This window comes from Dreissena polymorpha, chromosome 8 (assembly GCF_020536995.1).
Source record: "Dreissena polymorpha isolate Duluth1 chromosome 8, UMN_Dpol_1.0, whole genome shotgun sequence".
NCBI lineage: Eukaryota > Metazoa > Mollusca > Bivalvia > Myida > Dreissenidae > Dreissena > Dreissena polymorpha.
In genome coordinates, this window is record NC_068362.1 from 84,659,846 (window position 1) to 84,679,269 (window position 19,424).

Below are 19,424 nucleotides of genomic sequence, written 5' to 3' on the forward strand. Positions count from 1 at the left end.
ATTTGAAGAAATTCATAAAGTAGATTTAATTTGCTTTCTCTAACAAACTTTCGGTAGACTTAATATTTATACATTTATCCTTAAGAAGTACCTTATAAAGAGCAAAGTTCTTTCCCTTGTTTGCGAAATTGCGATGAAAAAAGGGGCCAACTGTAAAAAAAGTTCAATCTCTTCATTCTTTTAAAATTAAGTTTGGCCATTCTTTGTTGTGCTTGATATGCTCTTTGTTAAAACAGAAGAGATGATTCTTACTGAAGCAAATCTTTTCCGAAGGTAAGTCAGATATATTTAAAACTGGAATTGCTGGAGCAAACTGGAAAAAAGTGGATAGAAAATACTGAGAAGACAGGCATGTGTATTATAGCTTACAATTCTGAATTTACAGAAACATAGTCAAGGAGTTTCCTGACAGTAATTCAATTTACTGGAAGGGTATCTTTGATTATGTTTAGTGCGTCACTGAATTACAAATGGAATGTTCTATAATGAGAAGAACATCAGCAATGGCCTCGGTAAAGAAGGTAGTATTTTTTGAAATTTCATTTACTGATCAATGAAAATGTACAGTAGTACAGTATGGTTTTAGAAGAATTAACAAACTCCGTAGCTTGTATTCACATGTCACACTTCTAGATAATTTTATAACAATCAACATCATGTTTTTACCTTGTTTATATTTATACTTGTGTGCAAAATATATAAAAAAACAACAACAGATTTTTAATCATAAATTCATTTAAAATGAGAATCTTTTTTCTGTGATAAATTAACATTGTCCATGAATGCTTCTATAAATTTGAGACAATAGGCATTTGCAATTATCATTAAATATGCTTCTTCACATATATAATTATTTTATATTTTTTGTTCAATATTTAAAAAAAAATGCATGGATTGGTAAAATATATGTCAGGATATGTACCAGTTGTGATAAGTTCTAAATACACAATTTGAGAAATTGGGATCCATCCTGGGTCATTGGTATGGGGTAATTGGTATGACAAGCGGGCACTTGTGTAAATCTGAATCACTTTACATGCTTTACCAACACAATGACTGAAATATTTGTGAAAAAATTCAGTCACTCATAATATACTTAAACATAATGCCATTCACTAATGGAAACTAATGCATCAATTTAAATTCATGGAAAAGTTTTACACATCTGGCATAATGTACATATGAACAAAACACAGGGAGAAAGCAAACCATTTCTAAATGTTCCTATTTTTATGAAGTTAAATTTTACTGGTTGAATCATGTCAGGATGACACAATTTATTCTTGCAAGTTCCTAATAATTATGCTATTAAAAATATGTATCTACATACTTGATATTAAATTTCTATTACATTTGAAAAAAAATCAGTAAAAATTGTGCTATTCAAATGTTTTTTCATGTGTTTGGGAAAGATACATACATATGAGAATATGTTAAATCTGTTGTTTTTTTTTTCAGTTCAAATCTTTAATATTTTTTTTTCAATTGATTTTTGAACACATACACTGATACCATACATGTCCGCAAAAAGCTTTATTTAGTGCAAAACAAACAACTTCTTTTGAATTTATATTTTCTTATAAGTTATGTTTTTGACAAATAACTTAATGTGAATATTATGCATAACTATGGTGTTAAAAGTGAAGAAACAAAAATGGTATTATTTAAATTATTTGATTGCAATGGTAGTAAATGCTCTACACAACACAAACATTGTCTATTATATATTTTTTATTTATTTGTACAAGTTAATGGATTTAAAACATTAAAAAAATACATTTACTTATAATAATAAAGACAGTATACCTTATTCCAATATTTCCCAACAAAAAATGGTATAAAATAACTGAATGTAAAAACAAATGAGAAAATTCGCAGCATTGCTTTCACAATATAAGATAAAATAAAGTGGGTTTGCAATGTTTACAGCATTATTATAGAACTTTAAATGGTATAAATGGACATTACAGTATGTACAAAAACACAGTATAGAGTTTAAAGAAATGTGTTCAAAGATATTGGAAAAAGAAATTGATTGTTGATAGTTTTCTGTCAATCTGTGTGACCACCTATAAAGAAAAAAGGTTCTAAATAACTTCTTATGACATAACAATTTTATTTGAACATATCAATCAAACTGCATTTAATGTGTCCATATTGTTTATAGGAAACTAAAAAATAATCTTAAAATTAGTAATTAAATATTTCAGACAGTAAAGATTAACAATGACCGTAGTTAAAATTTGACACTTCTTCTTCATGGCAACTGCATTTATAATAATAAAATTAAAGATTTTGAATGTTGATGATACCATATATAAAACAAAATAAAATGATTTTGTATTGTCCCCATGGTTTGTGTTCTAAAATTTCTTTGTAAAAAACCTAAAAACTCAGAAAAAAAGATTGTAAAGCATACAGCAACAACAAAGTTTTGCCATCAATATCATATTAATATGATTGATTACCGATGAAATCTGATAATAAACGAGAGCACCGCATATCTGGTGCCACGCTGGGCTGTGAAAGCATGTCAGAATTTTATATTTTTGTAGAGGTGACATTGACCTATAACCTAGTGACCCAAAATGGGTGTGGCGTTTAGAACTCATCAAAGTGCATCTACATATGAAGTTTCAAAGTTGAAGGTGGAAGCACTTTGATTTTAGAGCCAAATGTTAAGGTTTTAGCACATTGCCTACAGCGGACGGGCGGACGTTGGACAACTAGCTGGCTATAACAATAGCTCGGGTTTTCTCTCTCCGAAAACAGCCTCGCTAAAAATACAACTTTGAGCATCTTACAACTGTAACTTACCAAAATCAAATCTCATTGGTTAAAAAGTCATAGTGTTTTGACAGTTTTTGTATAAATGACATATTTGGTACATTTCAATACATGTTTTCAGTAAATTTACCTCAGCAGTGACAACTTTTCAAACCTACTTTAAAATTAGCCATTATTAATATTCATGTAACTTAAGTTTTAGTTGTTACAATAACCATTGCGCAAAGTTAGCCAAGTGTGTGAGCCTTGACCTTTACTTCCAGTTAATAATTGCAGCGCTTAAACAACTGAAGCTTGATTGGTTATTGTTGGCCCCGTACTACTTAAAAGTACCCGGGGTACTCTTAAGTACACTTCAATGTACCCTGGGTACAGAGTTTTATTCCTGCCTAATATCTGATGTCATCAAACGCACTTCCGAATACGAAACAAAATCCTCTTTGAACAAAACCTAACTCAATATGCTTTTTGAGTACGAGTTTCGATAATATCATCGCGGAGGACATTTCACAGAATGTAAACAGAAACATTATTAATTTGAAAATAGAGCCAACAACAGCAGATTTAGCCTAAGTATTCATGGGTATGTTTAAGTATATTTTCTCTACCCAGGGTATATTGTAGCATACATAAGAGTACCCAGGGAACTTTCAAGTAGTACCAGAGCTGACAAAGACCAATCTAACTCAACTGAGCTAACATGTCGACGGGTTGTATCTCACAGTCTCTACAGTATATTTTATTTTACGCAGTTTTGACAAAATGATATATGCATGATATTATTTCCAAAGAAATGTATCTTGATGCAGAACTTCTGCTTAAACTGTAAATGTGCCAAATTCAACACTTAAGTGACAACCGTATACACATTTATAAGAAGCGCTGTTGACATATCAATTAAAATTGTATACAGTAATCTACGTTTTTGTAAATAGTTGCATTTATATTATACTGCTGTGTCAATGAATGACAATTAAACAGTAATCCGTGCTAAAATTAATTGAATTAATTTTAGCACAGACTACTGTATAATTGTCATTCATTGACACAGCAGTATAATATAAATGCAACTATTTACAAAAACGTAGATTATACAATTCTAATACATAATTCTAACAGAAAAAGTATACTTTTACCCATGTTTACAATGAATCAATTCTATGACTCAGCAAACGTCACTTTCGTTGAGTTCATCTTGGCGTCTTGGGATGGATGAAGCCTTGTTCAAAACGAAAGTTGAATGAATTGTCAAAAGGAAAATCGAACAAAGCATCACAACAATCGATTCGAACATGTAAAATTTCCTCTTATAGCAAAACTCCAATCCACAATCGTACACAATAGATCCTGCACAATCAACGCAGGATTTCCGTTACAGTATCTTCCCATGCCCTACCAAGATCTTAATATAGATAAAGGTTTAAATAAACTAAAATGATGTTGCGCTCGTAGATTTCGTAGTCTACGTTCGGTTCTCCGAAATATCGGTGCATACGCCGCCATATTTACGCTTAATTACTGAGTTACGTGAGCCTTTGAGCACACGTAACTTTACGCGCAAAAATACGGTTAACGTAACTTTACGAAGTTTATAGAAACGCTACTAACTGAACGTTTTGCACTTACGCATGATTTTTGAACGTTCGTAGTTTTAAGAAACGGTCCCCTGGATTGTATATAGGTTCAAACAACAACAATAATTTGCAATTAAGCGTAAGGAAGCGCCTTACATAATATATGTAGAAATACAACAACCAAGTAACAATTATGTAACATGCGCTTTTGAAAAAATTATAACGTACGCGAAACCTAAATTTAATAAATCTTTAAAGAAAGAAATTATTTATAATGATAAGGCTCATAGTTATAGGGAATATAGATACACCCGACATTCATTGGCAAATAAACAACTTTGGATGAACTGGCAGTAATAGAAACGATGTATCATCATCAATTGATACTATTTTTAACGATTTAAAAGCCGTGCTATTAATTCAACCCACAGTGTATCGACCCCTTGAAACACTCGCTCCATGTATATTGGAGAGGTTCTTTGACCATGAGCTTAAATGAGTTAACCCTGACAGAACCTTCAAAACGATAATTTTTAATCATGGAATATTGGGTAAGCACCGAGAAATATGTAGCCGCTTTGAACAAAATATAATGAAACAGTTTACTTTAATGTTGTTGTAATGGGAATGCGTGCCACAGATATGATATCCTTTCTTTATGAGCTGGTGATTGTAAATAACTGACTATGCTGCCTTTTGCCTTTTGACTGTCGCAAGACAAACTTCATCTCATATATTATTGCGTTAATAGTCTATTTGTCACTATTTATGTTTATTCTTCTTCCAAACTGGTGTGTTTATAATACATGTATTGACATTTATCTTTTTGTTTGCATTTTAAATTAATGTATTTATTTGTATAAATGTGTAACTTATGGTCCTAATTATGCAAACCTCGTCTTGAGAAAACTTAACTTTTAATTACGTCACACATTTTACGCTTTAGTTTGTTTTTATCGCCTCTTATTCGACATATTTTAGCGTGTATCCTTTTGATTAAATAGAAATATAAACTTGCATTCATGCTTCGACTTATTTTTATAAAAAGGTGTTGACTCTGCCTTTTTAAATTAGACTGTGTCAAGTAATACTTTTTTTTATCGAAAACGTCTTTGATAAAAACGTGTTTCTTTGTTCATTCCAAATAACTGCTATAGCATAGCAGAATTATTTTGAAAAAGAGCAACAACGAACACATACGAACATTTTAACAACTGAAAACGAAATATAGAATTAATTTTGTAATAATTAAACGCAATTTTTCACCTATTCAAGAACTAATTTCTGTCGTTCAGTAGTACGCATTTACAAATGCCAATTGTTTTCTCACAGCTGGTTTTTTTTTTCCTTACTGCAAAAATTCTAATTGTATCTAAGCTATAGTCAACTACTTTGGATAGGAACGAACCACCTGGTTGTTAACGGGTATGTAACCTGAACAGTAGTTTATACCGAAAGCGGCCTATATTAGGGTACGTTATACGTGTAAGCTAATTTACTTCCGCCCATCAGTTGTTTTGCGCAGGTATATACAGACAAAGACGGACATCGGACATACAGTCGAAGTCCTACATGTTTGTAATGTGCTTTTTTCAAAATTTTCGTATAGATTTTACTTACGTAATACATTTGGCAAAAAAAGTTAAAGCTTTGCGTGAAAACTGTTTAACAAAGTCAAATAAGAACTCTAGAGCGTCCTAAGCAAGATAAAACATTCGCCCACAGTATTAACTACTGTACTGACAAGTTCAAAAGAATGGTAAGATCCTATTTTTAGATTTCATCTGTTATATATTTTTTTAACTTTTTAAGTGTTTTGGTCACGTACAATAAGATGTCAATCATTGATAACAAAATATATATTTATATATATTATACACTTTTAACGTAAATAAAAAACTAGAAAGCACATTCCTTTCGCAAAGACTATACATGCACATTTAGCTGGAGAACGTATATTATTGCCTAAATAAAAGTCCACACTTTACATACTGTATTTGTGTATTATTTTTTATTTATTTTTGTTGTTTGCTCACTCGCACTCTTATAAATCACCCACAAAACCACCAACTCAAATGACAAAAAGCAACACACCCTTCAATTATCAAAAAAACTCGCACACTCACCCAGTCGCTCACGCACACATACATTTTTTTTGCAATTTACAATTTGTAAACAATTTAAAAATCAGTATCACATGTTGCCAACTGACTGAAAGGTACGTATGAAGCCAGGTTCGATGATTGTATTGTGTTAAATAGTCTTATTTGCCACGAATTCATGAATTTATGACTTAATAAATGTGGTAAATAAAACTTTAGAAAAGATAATCAAAGTATATACTAAGTTGACGTATAGTATAATGGCAGTTAAGAATGAAACATATGTAAACAAATTAATATGCATGAACTGATTAGCTTAAAGCCCTCCAACGTTTTTTAAATACACGCCACTTTAATGTTTGCTTTGTTTGTATACATGTGTTAAAAATGCCAGAATCTACAAAATCCATCGCATTGTTTCAGTCTCTATTCATTTGTATTCGTGTATGGTCTATTCATATATCCTCTCATTTACCATTTACCCTCCGCTTCTGATTTAAGTAAGGTAGTCGTGACTTGCTGAACTTGATACTAAAACTATCTGCTACCCAATGAAAAGTGGGGATTAATTGACCGGCGTGATATTCCCGTAACTGAAGACTGTTGAAAACGGGGAACAATATACCAACAAAAAAAAACCAACATAAATACAAAATGATATAGTCAATGCTACAAGTCGGAATATAGTGTGTCTGAAATTGAGAGGACATTGGAGACGCAGAGGCGAGGACAGTATTTCTTCAAAACGAAGAGAACACAATATCGACATTGAATAGGCAAGTTGGTCTGTACAATTATAAACCTAACTTTTGGATAGTATATTTCATTCCAATGACATCTGAATGAAATAGTGTAGGTGGATCAAGTACCTGAAATCTATATTACTTTTCCCACGAACGTTTAAACAGAACAGTTTACCATATTAAATGGAATAAATTTACATTTCAGGTATTTTTGCTGCTTATATACCTGCTGATATTAGTGTTGCTGCTGCTGCAGCTACTGCTGCTACTACTACTACTACTACTTCTACTATTACCACCACCACCACCACCACCACTACTACTACTACCACGACTACTATTACTATTTCTACTACTACTACTACTAATAATAATAATAACAATAATACTAATAATAAGTTTTTTTTTATTTGACATTAGCTTTTGTAAATTTAAAGTCTAGCAAGCGAGTCTAGTTCCGCTCTGAAGGAGGGAATTTTACTTACACAAACCTGCCGATGGTATGTGAATAGTGATCAAAAGAAATAACAGTGGTCGATTGTTATAATATTGATGGAAATTATTATTTCGCATGTTCTGTTCAGTGATATTATAGAATTATGTGAATGTGCCGTTTTTATGATTTATTTAACTCTGAATGGTTCAACAAGCAGATCATCTGGTGTGGATAATTCCATTTTTAAATTCTTCACAGTAAATTGATTTTATTTTAAACAATAATTACTATTGAAATTTCATTGGCGTGACTATTTTAATACTTATAAAACAATCAAAGAGGCGTTATTTTATAAACCTTAAACAACACATAAACAACCAAGCTATGAGATTTTAGCTTCTACAAACAGCAGGACATCCTCGTCCTGAAATTGTGTGGCTATGATATGGAAATGTATACTTAATAAATTTCAAGCTACATTCATTTTAAATCAGAACAATCTAAACATTTACTAGGTCATATTTTGTTTTAATAACTTTAAACATGAACATTGTGCTGTCAAGTTGCAATATTTTGATAAAGAAGTTGATAAGGCATATATCAATGTACCATATGTCACGCTCATTCTTTTGTCAATAAGCTTGCATATTATCGTTCATATATTGCTGTATTTGATTTCAACAAAACCCAAATACAGTATTTCAGTACACTTACTCTAAATTGTCAATATTTTTCAATACACCACTGATCTGGGATACAAAATAACATCTTTTGTTTACACCTATTACTGTAATAACAGGCCTTTTTCTGCCTATGTCACGGGTCCGATAGTGGGCCCAATTCCAAATGCCATTTTTTCCCAATTCTCAATGTTCCTCCAAAATTCCGACAGAAATGATCGACGCCGCAAAATGTGTTTCCCGATAGGTATCCTTCATGACATATCAAGCTATGTATTTTATTTGAACTTCAAGCATAAAACAGTCTGGTTTTTTTTATCATACACATACTTACGTTAGCAGTTGACAATGACTGTGGCATAGTAAAAAAAATTTAATACTTTTCTTAGCATGTTTGGGCAATACCTATGTATGAAAACATTAGATTTAATAAGAAAAAATCAGAAAAAATAATTTCCCAAATAATGCTTTTGTCTATGAGAATTCTTCCCAAGTTTGAAGATTTCGCGACTCGAAAATCCCAATTTTGCTAGGTACCTTTTCACAAAAAAGACAGAAAAAGGCCTGCATAAAACTAAAAATGGTATATGATAAAGGTCATCTGTGTTTGGACCTATGGAGAAGAGACTTTGTTTCACAAAGTCAAAGCCACCAGGAGAGAAATCGGATTTTCAGAGCGAGATCAAATCACTGCTACCTTTTTTTGGTGAATGATTCCCTTTGTCTTTTTGTCAACTGGGTAGTAGATTTGCATGTGTCATAACCGTCGTTTTTGTCACTATATCAAAGTTTGATTTTTGCAGCTTTGAGATTTCAGCGATATCGTCTTATTGACACAAGATGCCCAAGTTACCACCACCACCTGGCAGGTCTGGGGGCAGTAGGCCTCAACCTCCAAATGTAAGTGTACTACAGTAAACCATGTTCTGTTCGCAACAATGTAATGTGTAAAAGGTAAGGTCAATTCGACATCCATTCTGAAGTGTAAAAGTTAAGGTCAATACAAAATCCATTATGAAGTGTAAAAGGTAAGGTCGATACTACGTCCATTCTGAAGATTAAAGGTTAAGGTCAATTCTATGTCCATTCTGAAGTGTAAAGGGTAAGGTCAATTCTATGTCCATTCTGAAATGTAAAGGGTAAGGTCAATTCTACGTCTATTCTGAAGTGTAAAGGGTAAGGTCAATTCTACGTCCATTCTGAAGTGTAAATGGTAAGGTCAATACTACACCCATTGTGAAGTGTAAAGGGTAGGGTCAATTCTACGTCCATTCTGAATTGTAAAGGGTAAGGTAAATACTACGTCCATTCTGAAGTGTAACAGGTAAGGTCAATTCTACATCCAATCTGAAATGTAAAGTGTAAGGTCAATTCTACGTCCATTTTGAAGTGTAAGCGGTAAGTTAAATTCTACGTCCATTCTGAAGTGTATAGTGTAAGGTCAATACTGCGTCCTATCTGAAGTGTAAAGGGTAAGGTCAAATCTACCTGCATTCTGAAGTGTAAAGGGTAAGATCAATTTTATATCCATTCTGAAGTGCGCACCCACTTTTGTAATGCCAAACATGGTGTCTATAATGGATATTTAGGAAATTACAATGATTTTTTTGCAAATTGAACTCAGAATAGCATCGTATACGTGTATTATCCACACTTGTTAAATCGAAATTGTGTGGGTATAAATGGTGAAGTGCATTATGTGGCCTTAATATCCAGTTTCAATATCTTGGAGTTTTAGTCAATGATGGTGTGACATGCATGTAGCCTCAATATTATGTGAAATGGCATTTTTTCTTAATTCGTCACATAAATATGATTTTTTTGCCAATACAACATGCCTGATGTGTTATATATTGTTATCATGCCACTCAAAACATAAGAGGCACTTTACAATGTTTGTGTTAGTTTGAATAATAATTATTTTCTAGAATGTATTACTTTAAATGGGTAGGCAATCAATGACACATGTATGGTCACCAAATACTTGTGAAACACATGAACATTAACTGGATTATGCCTTAAAGACGGTATAACATGAATTGTGTGTAAGTAAGAATAATTTGAATCATTTGTTTATAATATTGATGTAGTGAGTAAGGTAATTAAATGGTATTAACATAAAAAAGAAGCCTACCGCATATTTGATGTGGTCAGTGAGAGTTATTTTTGCAGCCCTGTGTTTCTCCCCCTTACCCTTCGCGCCCTGCCTCCCACAGACCCGGACAAAGCGGGGGCAAACTACCCCCAGAACCACCTCCACAGTATGGACATGTAAGTATATTCGACTAATTAGCATAAACAATCCACATGTCACCATTCATCAATTTAAACTTAAGTCCAAAATCCATTGCTTTATAAAACTTTATAAATTGGATAGTTAGCATGACCTACTTTGTACATTCCACTTCCATAATTTGCACAATATATGCTTTCCTTTAGCTGTACGTTTGCATTAATCAACATATAGCATTATGTGTAACTAAAGCTTTGATTTATTTTACCTACATGACTATATTTACTAACAATTTACAAAATAAGATTAGTATTAAAATCTGTAATTTTGTTTGGTCTGTGTATTTTTGTATTGCAAAATTTGATATATCATTCTAATAGAAATTATCCTTTCTGGTATATCGTTAAAAGGATCTTCATGCACTATCTTCTAAATATTGAAATTTATTTCTAAAAGGTTTGAGGGGTCATTTTAAGGGCCACGGTGGTTTCTCATCTGTATGATGTTTAGAGAATGCTTAGATGAATGACCATGTGATATGATATGGTGGTAACTTCGAATTGAAGGAGGAGGCCTTTACAGTTTTAGGTCAACAAGTTTAAGGTCAAGGTCACATTGCTTTCAGCATGAAATGTATACCTTTTTGTTTCTGCAGGGTATCAATAAAATGTGTCCACCTATGTTGAGAGAAATTGATTTGATTCTTATTGGGGAAGCAAGAGATTTTGATTTTGACCTTTGCAGGTCCAAGTTTGGGGTCATTTGGTCTTGTCACAATAAATTTAGATCATTTTGTGTCTTCATCACATCCAGATAATGCCTTAACACAAATGGTATAGTGGGATGAAATACACTTAATGATGTTGTTTTTAGCTCCACTGGCCAGAGGCCAGCGGGGCTTATGTCATGGTCCTGTGTCCGTCGGAGTGCGTCCGTGCGTCCGTGCGTGATTTAACTTTTCCTTAAAACATCTTCTTCTCCAAAACTACTGGTCCAATGCTGATGAAATTTCACAGGAATGTTCCTGGGGTAAACCTCTTTCAAATTTGTTCAAATTATGCCCCTGAGGTCAAATTTGACCCTGCCCCGTGGGTCACAAAAATGAAAATTTGCTTATATAAGGCCTATTTTGTGAAAACTGTCAAAATCTTCTCGTCCCTAATCATTGGGCCTAGGGCTATCAAATTTGGTATGTAGAGACATCTAATAGTCCTCTACCAAATTTCTTCAAATTATGCTCCCGAGGTCAAATTTGACCCTGCCCCGGGGGTCACAAAATTGAACATATGCTTATATAAGGCCTATTTTGTGAAAACTTTCAAAATCTTCTCGTCCGTAACCATTGGGCCTAGGGCTATCAAATTTGGTATGTAGAGACAACTTATAGTCATCTACCAAATTTCTTGAAATTATGCTCCCGAGGTCAAATTTGACCCTGCCTCGGGGGTCACAAAATTGAAAATATGATTATATAAGGACTATTTTGTGAAAACTTTCAAAATCTTCTCGTCCCTAACCATTGGGCCTAGGTCTATCAAATTTGGTATGTAGAGACATCTAATAGTCCTCTACCAAATTTCTTCAAATTATGCCCCTGGGGTCAAGTTTGACCCTGCCCCGGGGGTCACAAAATTGAACATATGCTTATATAAGGCCTATTTTGTGAAAACTTTCAAAATCTTCTCGTCCATTACCATTGGGCCTAGGGCTATCAAATTTGGTATGTAGAGACTTCTAATAGTCCTATACCAAATTTCTTCAAATTTTGCCCCTGGTGTCAAATTTGACCCTGCCCCGGGGGTCACAAAATTGAACATATGCTTATATAAGGCCTATTTTGTGAAAACTTTCAAAATCTTCTCGTCCATAACCATTGGGCCTAGGTCTATCAAATTTGGTATGTAGAGACATCTCATAATCCTTTACCAAATTTCTTTAAATTATGCCTTTGGGGTCAAATTTGACCCTGCCCCGGGGGTCACAAAATTGAACATATGCTTATTTAAGGCCTATTTTGTGAAAACTTTCAAAATTTTCTCGTCCATAACCATTGGGCATAGGGCTATCAAATTTGGTATGTAGAGACATCTAATAGTCCTCTACAAAATTTCTTCAAATTATGCCCCTGGGGTCAAATTTGACCCTGCCCCGGGGGTCACAAAATTGAACATATGCTTATATAGGGCCTATTTTGTGAAAACTTTCAAAATCTACTCGTCCATAACCATTGGGCCTAGGGCTAATAAATTTAGTATGTAGAGACATCTTATAGTCCTCTACCAAATTTCTTCAAATTATTCCCCTGGTGTCAAATTTGACCCTGCCCCGGGGTCACAAAATTGAACATATGCATATATAGGGTCTATTTTGTGAAAACTTTTCAAATCTTTCTGTCCATAACCATTGGGCCTAGGGCTACCAAATTTGGTATGTAGTGTCATCTTATTGTCCTCTACCAAGTTTGTTCAAATTATGCCCCTAGGGTCAAGTTTGACCCTGCCCCGAGGGTCACAGAATTGAACATATGCTTTTATAAGGCCTATTTTGTGAAAACTTTAAAAATATTCTTGTTCATAACTGTATGGCATAGAGCTACTAAATTTGGTATGTAGTGACATGTAATAGTTCTCTAATTAGTTTGTTCAAATTATGCCCCTGGGGTCAAATTTGAAACTGCCATGGGGGCCTCAAATTTGAATATATGCTTATAAAGGTCTTTTTTTTTTGAAAAATTTCAAAATCTTCTTGTCCATAAACATTGGGGGTAGGGCTACCAAATTTGGTATGTAGTGACATCTTATAGTCCTCTACCAAGTTTGTTCAAATTATGCCCCTGGGGTCAAATTTGACCCTGCCTCGGGGGTCACAAAATTAAACATATGCTTATATAAGGTCTATTGTGGGAAAACTTTCAAAAATCTTCTTGTCTATAACCGTATGGCATAGGGCTACCAAATTTGGTATGTAGTGACATCTAATAAATCTCTACCAAATTTGTTCAAATAATGCCTCTGGGGTCAACTTTGACCCTGCCCTGGGGGGTCACAAAATTGAATAAACGCTTATAAAGCGCCTATTTTGTGAAATCTTTAAAAAATTCTCGTTGAAAACCATTCAGACTATGGCTACCAAATTTGGTATGCAGTAACATCTTATAGTCCTCTACCAAGTTAGTTCAAATTATGCCCTTTGGGTCAAATTTGACCCTGACCCGCGGGTCACAAAATTGAACATTATATACGCTTATATCTTGCTTATTTTGTGAAAACTTTTAAAATATTCTTGTCCTTAACTCTAGGACCTAGGGCTACCATATTTTGTATGTACATGTAGTGAGATATAGTAGTCCTCGACAAAGTTTGCTCAAATTATGCCCCTGGGGTTAAATTTTACCAAGCCTAGGGGGTCACAAAAGTGTACATGTGCTTAAATAGGGCCTATATTTAAGTATTTGCACATGCAGAGCATATTTGAATAGCCTTTTTTCAGCAGTGGAGCGATACAGGGCCATCATGGCCCTCTTGTTTTAAATGATAAAATCAGATAACAATAGTCTCTTTGCCGTTCTTTTTTCCTAATTTGTGATTTTCCAATGCATAAATTACTTATTCTAAATATGCACATTTTAAAACTAGATATACATCTACCTTCAGGTGCTTCTAATTTGTTAAAGTGTCTTATGCAAGATATACATCATCCTTCAGGTGTTTCTAATTTGTTTAAGTGTCTAATGCAGGTGTTGGATATTGTTACATGATATCTGTCTAGATTATGTATAAGGGATGGGCTGAAAAATCTGCAAGAGCTTTCTTTTTGGTTAAAGTAGACATGAAGGTCAAATTTTAACATTTAAATTTAAAGCAGATGCATGTAATTGATACTGATGTAATATCGTATTAGCTTCGTTCTTGGAAAACAGGGCTTAATGCATGTGTGTAAAGTGTTGTCTCTAATTATTACGTGCAGGCTAATCAAGGACGACACTTTTAGCTTTCATGGTATTTTTTGTGCAGACGTAGGATCTGTTTAGTGAAAATCCAGTTACGGCAGAAAGTGTTGTCACTGATAAGCCTGTGGGGACTGCACAGGATTACCTGGAACAACTATTTATGCACATGCATTAAGCCCCATTTTCCCTGAGCAAGGCTAATTTATTTTCAGCTTGGAACAAAGGCATAGCTTCTTATCATGTTACATTAGCATTACAGAGTATATTTCATCCCCAAAATAATAATCTTTTGTAAGCTTTGACAAACATTAAACCATTACCATCATTTGTTTAAAACAACATTTTTTTAACCATCAAAGTTGAGATAAGTGGGCACATACAGGTTCATCTTACATGCAATAAAGCATTTCTTGATAACACATATTTTAATATGACAGCCCTTGACAGCATTATGTGCAATGGTAAATTCACAAGTCTGTGTCAAAGAATAGACAATAAAGTAATGCCATGTATTTTGCTACAATTTTATGAACTTAACATTATATTGAAGTCTCATCTGTGAAAAATGGTCTTAATTATCAAAGATAAGTTTTTAATAATAAAAAAGTGTGTAAAACATATACATAAGTGTAAACTTATAAATAACTTTGCTATTTTTAAAAATTTTCATTAAGTCATAAATATAAATAATGTAAAGTAAAAGAACATTGTTTCTTCTTCATTCATCCTTTTACTATCTGTCCAAAACTGGTATTCAGGGTCCACAAAGACCTTGAACAAAAGTAAACAGTATACTGGTAAACTATACATTTATACAAAGGACTGTAAAAATTCAAAACTGAATACGTATAAACCGTAGAACTATTTTATATTCATACAAATAAACTCACAAAATAAACTGTGTAACAACTGCAAAGACATCAATCCCAGATCTGCTCCTCCCCTGAGGAAATGATAACGATCGAACATGTTTAGTTTAAAACTTTTTGTTTAGCTCGCTTGCATAGAAAGCCTATGGCTTATTTGAAACTCTCGAGTCCATTTCCTGGGACTAGAACTAGTAATTGATGTCTATGGGGGAGATTTAAAAGACTCACACAGTGGGAATCAAACATGTGACCTCCGTATATACGTCTATTCAGTCAGCCATAGTTGCAAACTGATGAATCAGAACAATTGTATTATCATTTACATGTGACGTTGTGGTTGTTGTTTTAAGTAAACAGGAAATAATATCTTTACATAATCTGCACTCTTTTGCATGGATGAATGATTGCTTTATCACACTTTTTCAAAGAAACATAAAAGATAAGTTCCATAATCATATTATTCAATGAAAAACTGTGACAACTTTTGACAATTAAATATTCTAGTATTAAAGTGTTTTTAATAATGTGAAAGTTCTTTTAAGTGAAATTTGAATACGGTTTAATAGTGAATTGTGTTTTAGGTTAAATTTGAAAAAGGTATTAATTTAAAAAAAAATGTTCGAAAGTGTGAGTTTGTGACTTACTTTAGGGGGGGGGGGCAAGATTTTGTGACAGTTTGTGACAGGGGAGGGGGGTTAAAATGGTCAAAAAAAGCGTGACATACTTTATGGACGGCCCCCATACAGACGTATCTGAAGGCTGACTTTGTGGACAGTATGTTATGCATTCGCTCGCTATTTTAACTTAGTTCACACCACTAAGAAACTTTGTCAAAAAGCGCATTTGGAGCCATAATTAAGAGATTTGAAAGTTGTGTTTTTACGAGTTTCATGTAGTTTTTGCCATACATATATGACCCCGAGCTAGCAAAAAGGGTTTTCTCCTTCATACGTATCTGAAATATGACTTTTTAGACATTTTCTTATGAATTCGTCCGCTATTTTAATTTAGTTGCAATAGTAACAATTGACAATCCTGTTGTTCTATTCAAACCTATATGGTGGGTATTTGTAGGTGGTACGATAGATATCACCGTGCAAGAAGTATGTTTCGGAGGAAAGCTAAAAGAACTTTACAAAGCCACTGGTAGAGCCTGGGGTGGTACAATGGTGGATAAGGCATTTTTGGACTTTTTGGCAGACTTGATAGGTAAGAATTAATTCATATCGTGTATTCAAATAGTAACGCGTTATGTTCAAATGATTTCATGTGTATTTCATTTTCATGTACGTAAAACAGTAAACTTATATATGCAACAAACCATACACTAAGATTACGAACAGATGAATGATATATATATATATATATATATATATATATATATATATATTATATGCACATGGTTAGGCAAAGACGTCCTCCAACGTTTTAAGGACGATCACATGGAAGACTACATTGACCTTCTCCGTGACTTCGAAATTAAAAAACGCGCTACAAATTCGTCAAGTGAAGGACTTGTGACGATCAAATTGCCGCTAGCCCTCATATAGCTTGTAGACGAAAGTAAGGGTCTATCGATGAAAAAGATTGTACAGTCTTCGCAAGACGCAGATAAGGTAGGAATTTGTTTTAAAATATCATGCTGACGCAAATAGGGTATGACTTGTTATTATAGCAAAACCATTTACCATTATAAACAACACTTTTTGTATAGATTTGAAGATAATGATCACTAATCAGTCGTGATCAAATACATCTTTATAAATGATACGAATTGTGATGGCGACATGAGACTTAAATAATAAATTGATGCAGTTTACACATAGATACTATGTTATCTTATTTATGTTATATTGTAGGTTACACTTGTCGGTGAAGAGTTTAGGTTGGACTTCAGCATATTTCGGTCTTTCTTTAAGGAGTCGGTAAATGCAATTGTTAACCATCTGCAGTCATTACTTAAAGAAGGCAAGCCGTCGAAAGCGGAAGCCATCCTAATGGTTGGAGGTTACTCAGATTCCCCATTACTGGCGGAGACAGTGCGGGAGAAATTTCCTCGACTGAAAATCATTGTTCCAACTGACGCAGGTCTTGCTGTCCTAAAGGGAGCTGTCATATTTTGACACTGCCCGACCTCTATCAGTGAACGAATGTCCAAGTATACATATGGGATCAATTGCAAGCAACCGTTCAATAAGGACAAACATCCTATAGATAAGCTTGTCAAAACAGATGATGGTGACATGTGTAAAGATATATTTTCAATCTTGGTATCGTCTGACCAAACACTCATTGTTGGTGAACAACAGGCCGAAAAAAAGGTATTATACAACTATCTTAGATCAAGTTGAGATGATTTTCTCAATATATACTACAACAAACAAAGCTGTACAATACGTCACAGATGAGGGATGCAGAAAGATAGGATGTTTAAGAATCCCGCTATCTGGAAGCGGTACCGACAGATGGGTTACTGTTCGATTATATTTTGGTGTTACAGAAATAAAGGTTGAAGGCAAAGAAGAGGCTACAGGTCGAATTACTAGCACGGTTGTTGACTTTTTGCTGTAACTCAATACACTCTGTGTGTAGATTTATCATAGTGTCACACATTGGAACGGAATGATAAAATATGTCATAATTTATGGTAAGCCCATGTAAACAAACACATGGAAGTAAATTTGTCTAAAATTAACAATCATAAAACGATATTTAAATTATTTATTTATTTTACGCATAAATGGTTTTTTAGTCTTTTGTGCAATATAGTAATCAAAATGTAGTAGACAATTTTGTTTCGTTTTCCAGTGGAGATCTCTTTCTTGCACATTACACATGTATACGATAATAAAATCCCCAATGAATTTGTGGTTAAGAATATGTTTACATAAAACATTGGAAATAATGTAGATATAATTGTGTATAAATTGATGTGATTCAAACTGTATGCCTTTACATTCCATTATTGATTAAATGAGCTTTGTATATTTGCGCCTCTAATATTATGACTTTGAATGTTTCCCGAGTTTGCTGGCTATAAACGAAAATCAATCAAATTAGACAATAACATATCAATCTAATACGCGTTGGTACTACTTTTACCAGCCTCCTTTGTGTGTAAGTGTTGATTTTATCAAGAGGTCGTGTATTCAATCCGCGTAAATGAAAGTTTTTTATCCAACGTTGTTTGTTTTTGTTTTTATTTATTTTAGAATTTTCAAAATCATATGGTGTAGTTTATAAAAATAGCAAAATACATTACAAAAAATATTAAAGAGTGTTAAAACGTCCCTTTATTCCACCTAGTCCACATTTCTCCTGTCTGATACATTATTTAAAAGGTATGTTGAGATCCACGGTCTGGGTGTTTAATTCCTTCCTGATCTTTGTATATGCCATTTAAACATATTGTGTGTTATAATTTGAGTTGATTATGTACTTTCAATTATTTTCACATATATTTGTATTTGTTTGCACAATATAACGATTCTATATTGAAACTTAGTAGTTCTCAAAAATCATATGCTATGTAAGCAATATAACTTCAGTTATATGAACTATTTAGAGAATTATTGTTGTCGTTTACTTTTAAGCATATACAGATATATTGCAGATAGCAAAGCCGATGTATGAGATGTTATGTTCACGTTAGACTTATATTAATTTATAAAATGCGAACAGCTCTTTTTAATGCAACGTTGGTTTATGTCTATATTTGGGATTTATTATTTTGAAATTTGAAGTCCTTAGTAAAGGGATATTGTAAAATCGTGTAGAAATTTTTAACAAAGCTAGCTTTTATCTTTCAGTATTATTTGAGCTGAGTTATTATTGTTCCTTAATTAAGAATGCATTCCATATTATTTACAGTAAAGAATGCTACTTGATCGTTTTGTATTTGTTGTTCTATTGGATCTTAAACATAGCAATGTTCCATGCAGCTCCTTAATTACATTTTAACATGAACTTTGATTATTTGTGGGTCTCAATATCATTGTTACCATGTGGATTGATATGTTGTTTCAATCAATTATTACCACTCGTTTCATGT

The 19,424-nt window shown here is 33.3% G+C and overlaps 2 protein-coding genes across 3 annotated transcripts in view; one reads left to right on the forward strand and one right to left on the reverse strand.

The window, feature by feature from the left end:
• Positions 1 to 19,424, reverse strand: part of LOC127841195 (bifunctional polynucleotide phosphatase/kinase-like) — a 155,569-nt gene that overhangs the window by 30,974 nt on the left and 105,171 nt on the right. The window lies entirely within an intron of this gene.
• Positions 8,827 to 19,424, forward strand: part of LOC127841194 (heat shock 70 kDa protein 12A-like) — a 95,655-nt gene continuing 85,057 nt past the window's right edge. The window contains exons 1-2 of the mRNA XM_052369860.1: positions 8,827 to 9,222; positions 10,495 to 10,593. Coding sequence (XP_052225820.1) covers positions 9,163 to 9,222; positions 10,495 to 10,593 — 159 coding nt within the window. The 5' untranslated portion in view covers positions 8,827 to 9,162. The remainder of the gene's footprint in view (positions 9,223 to 10,494; positions 10,594 to 19,424) is intronic.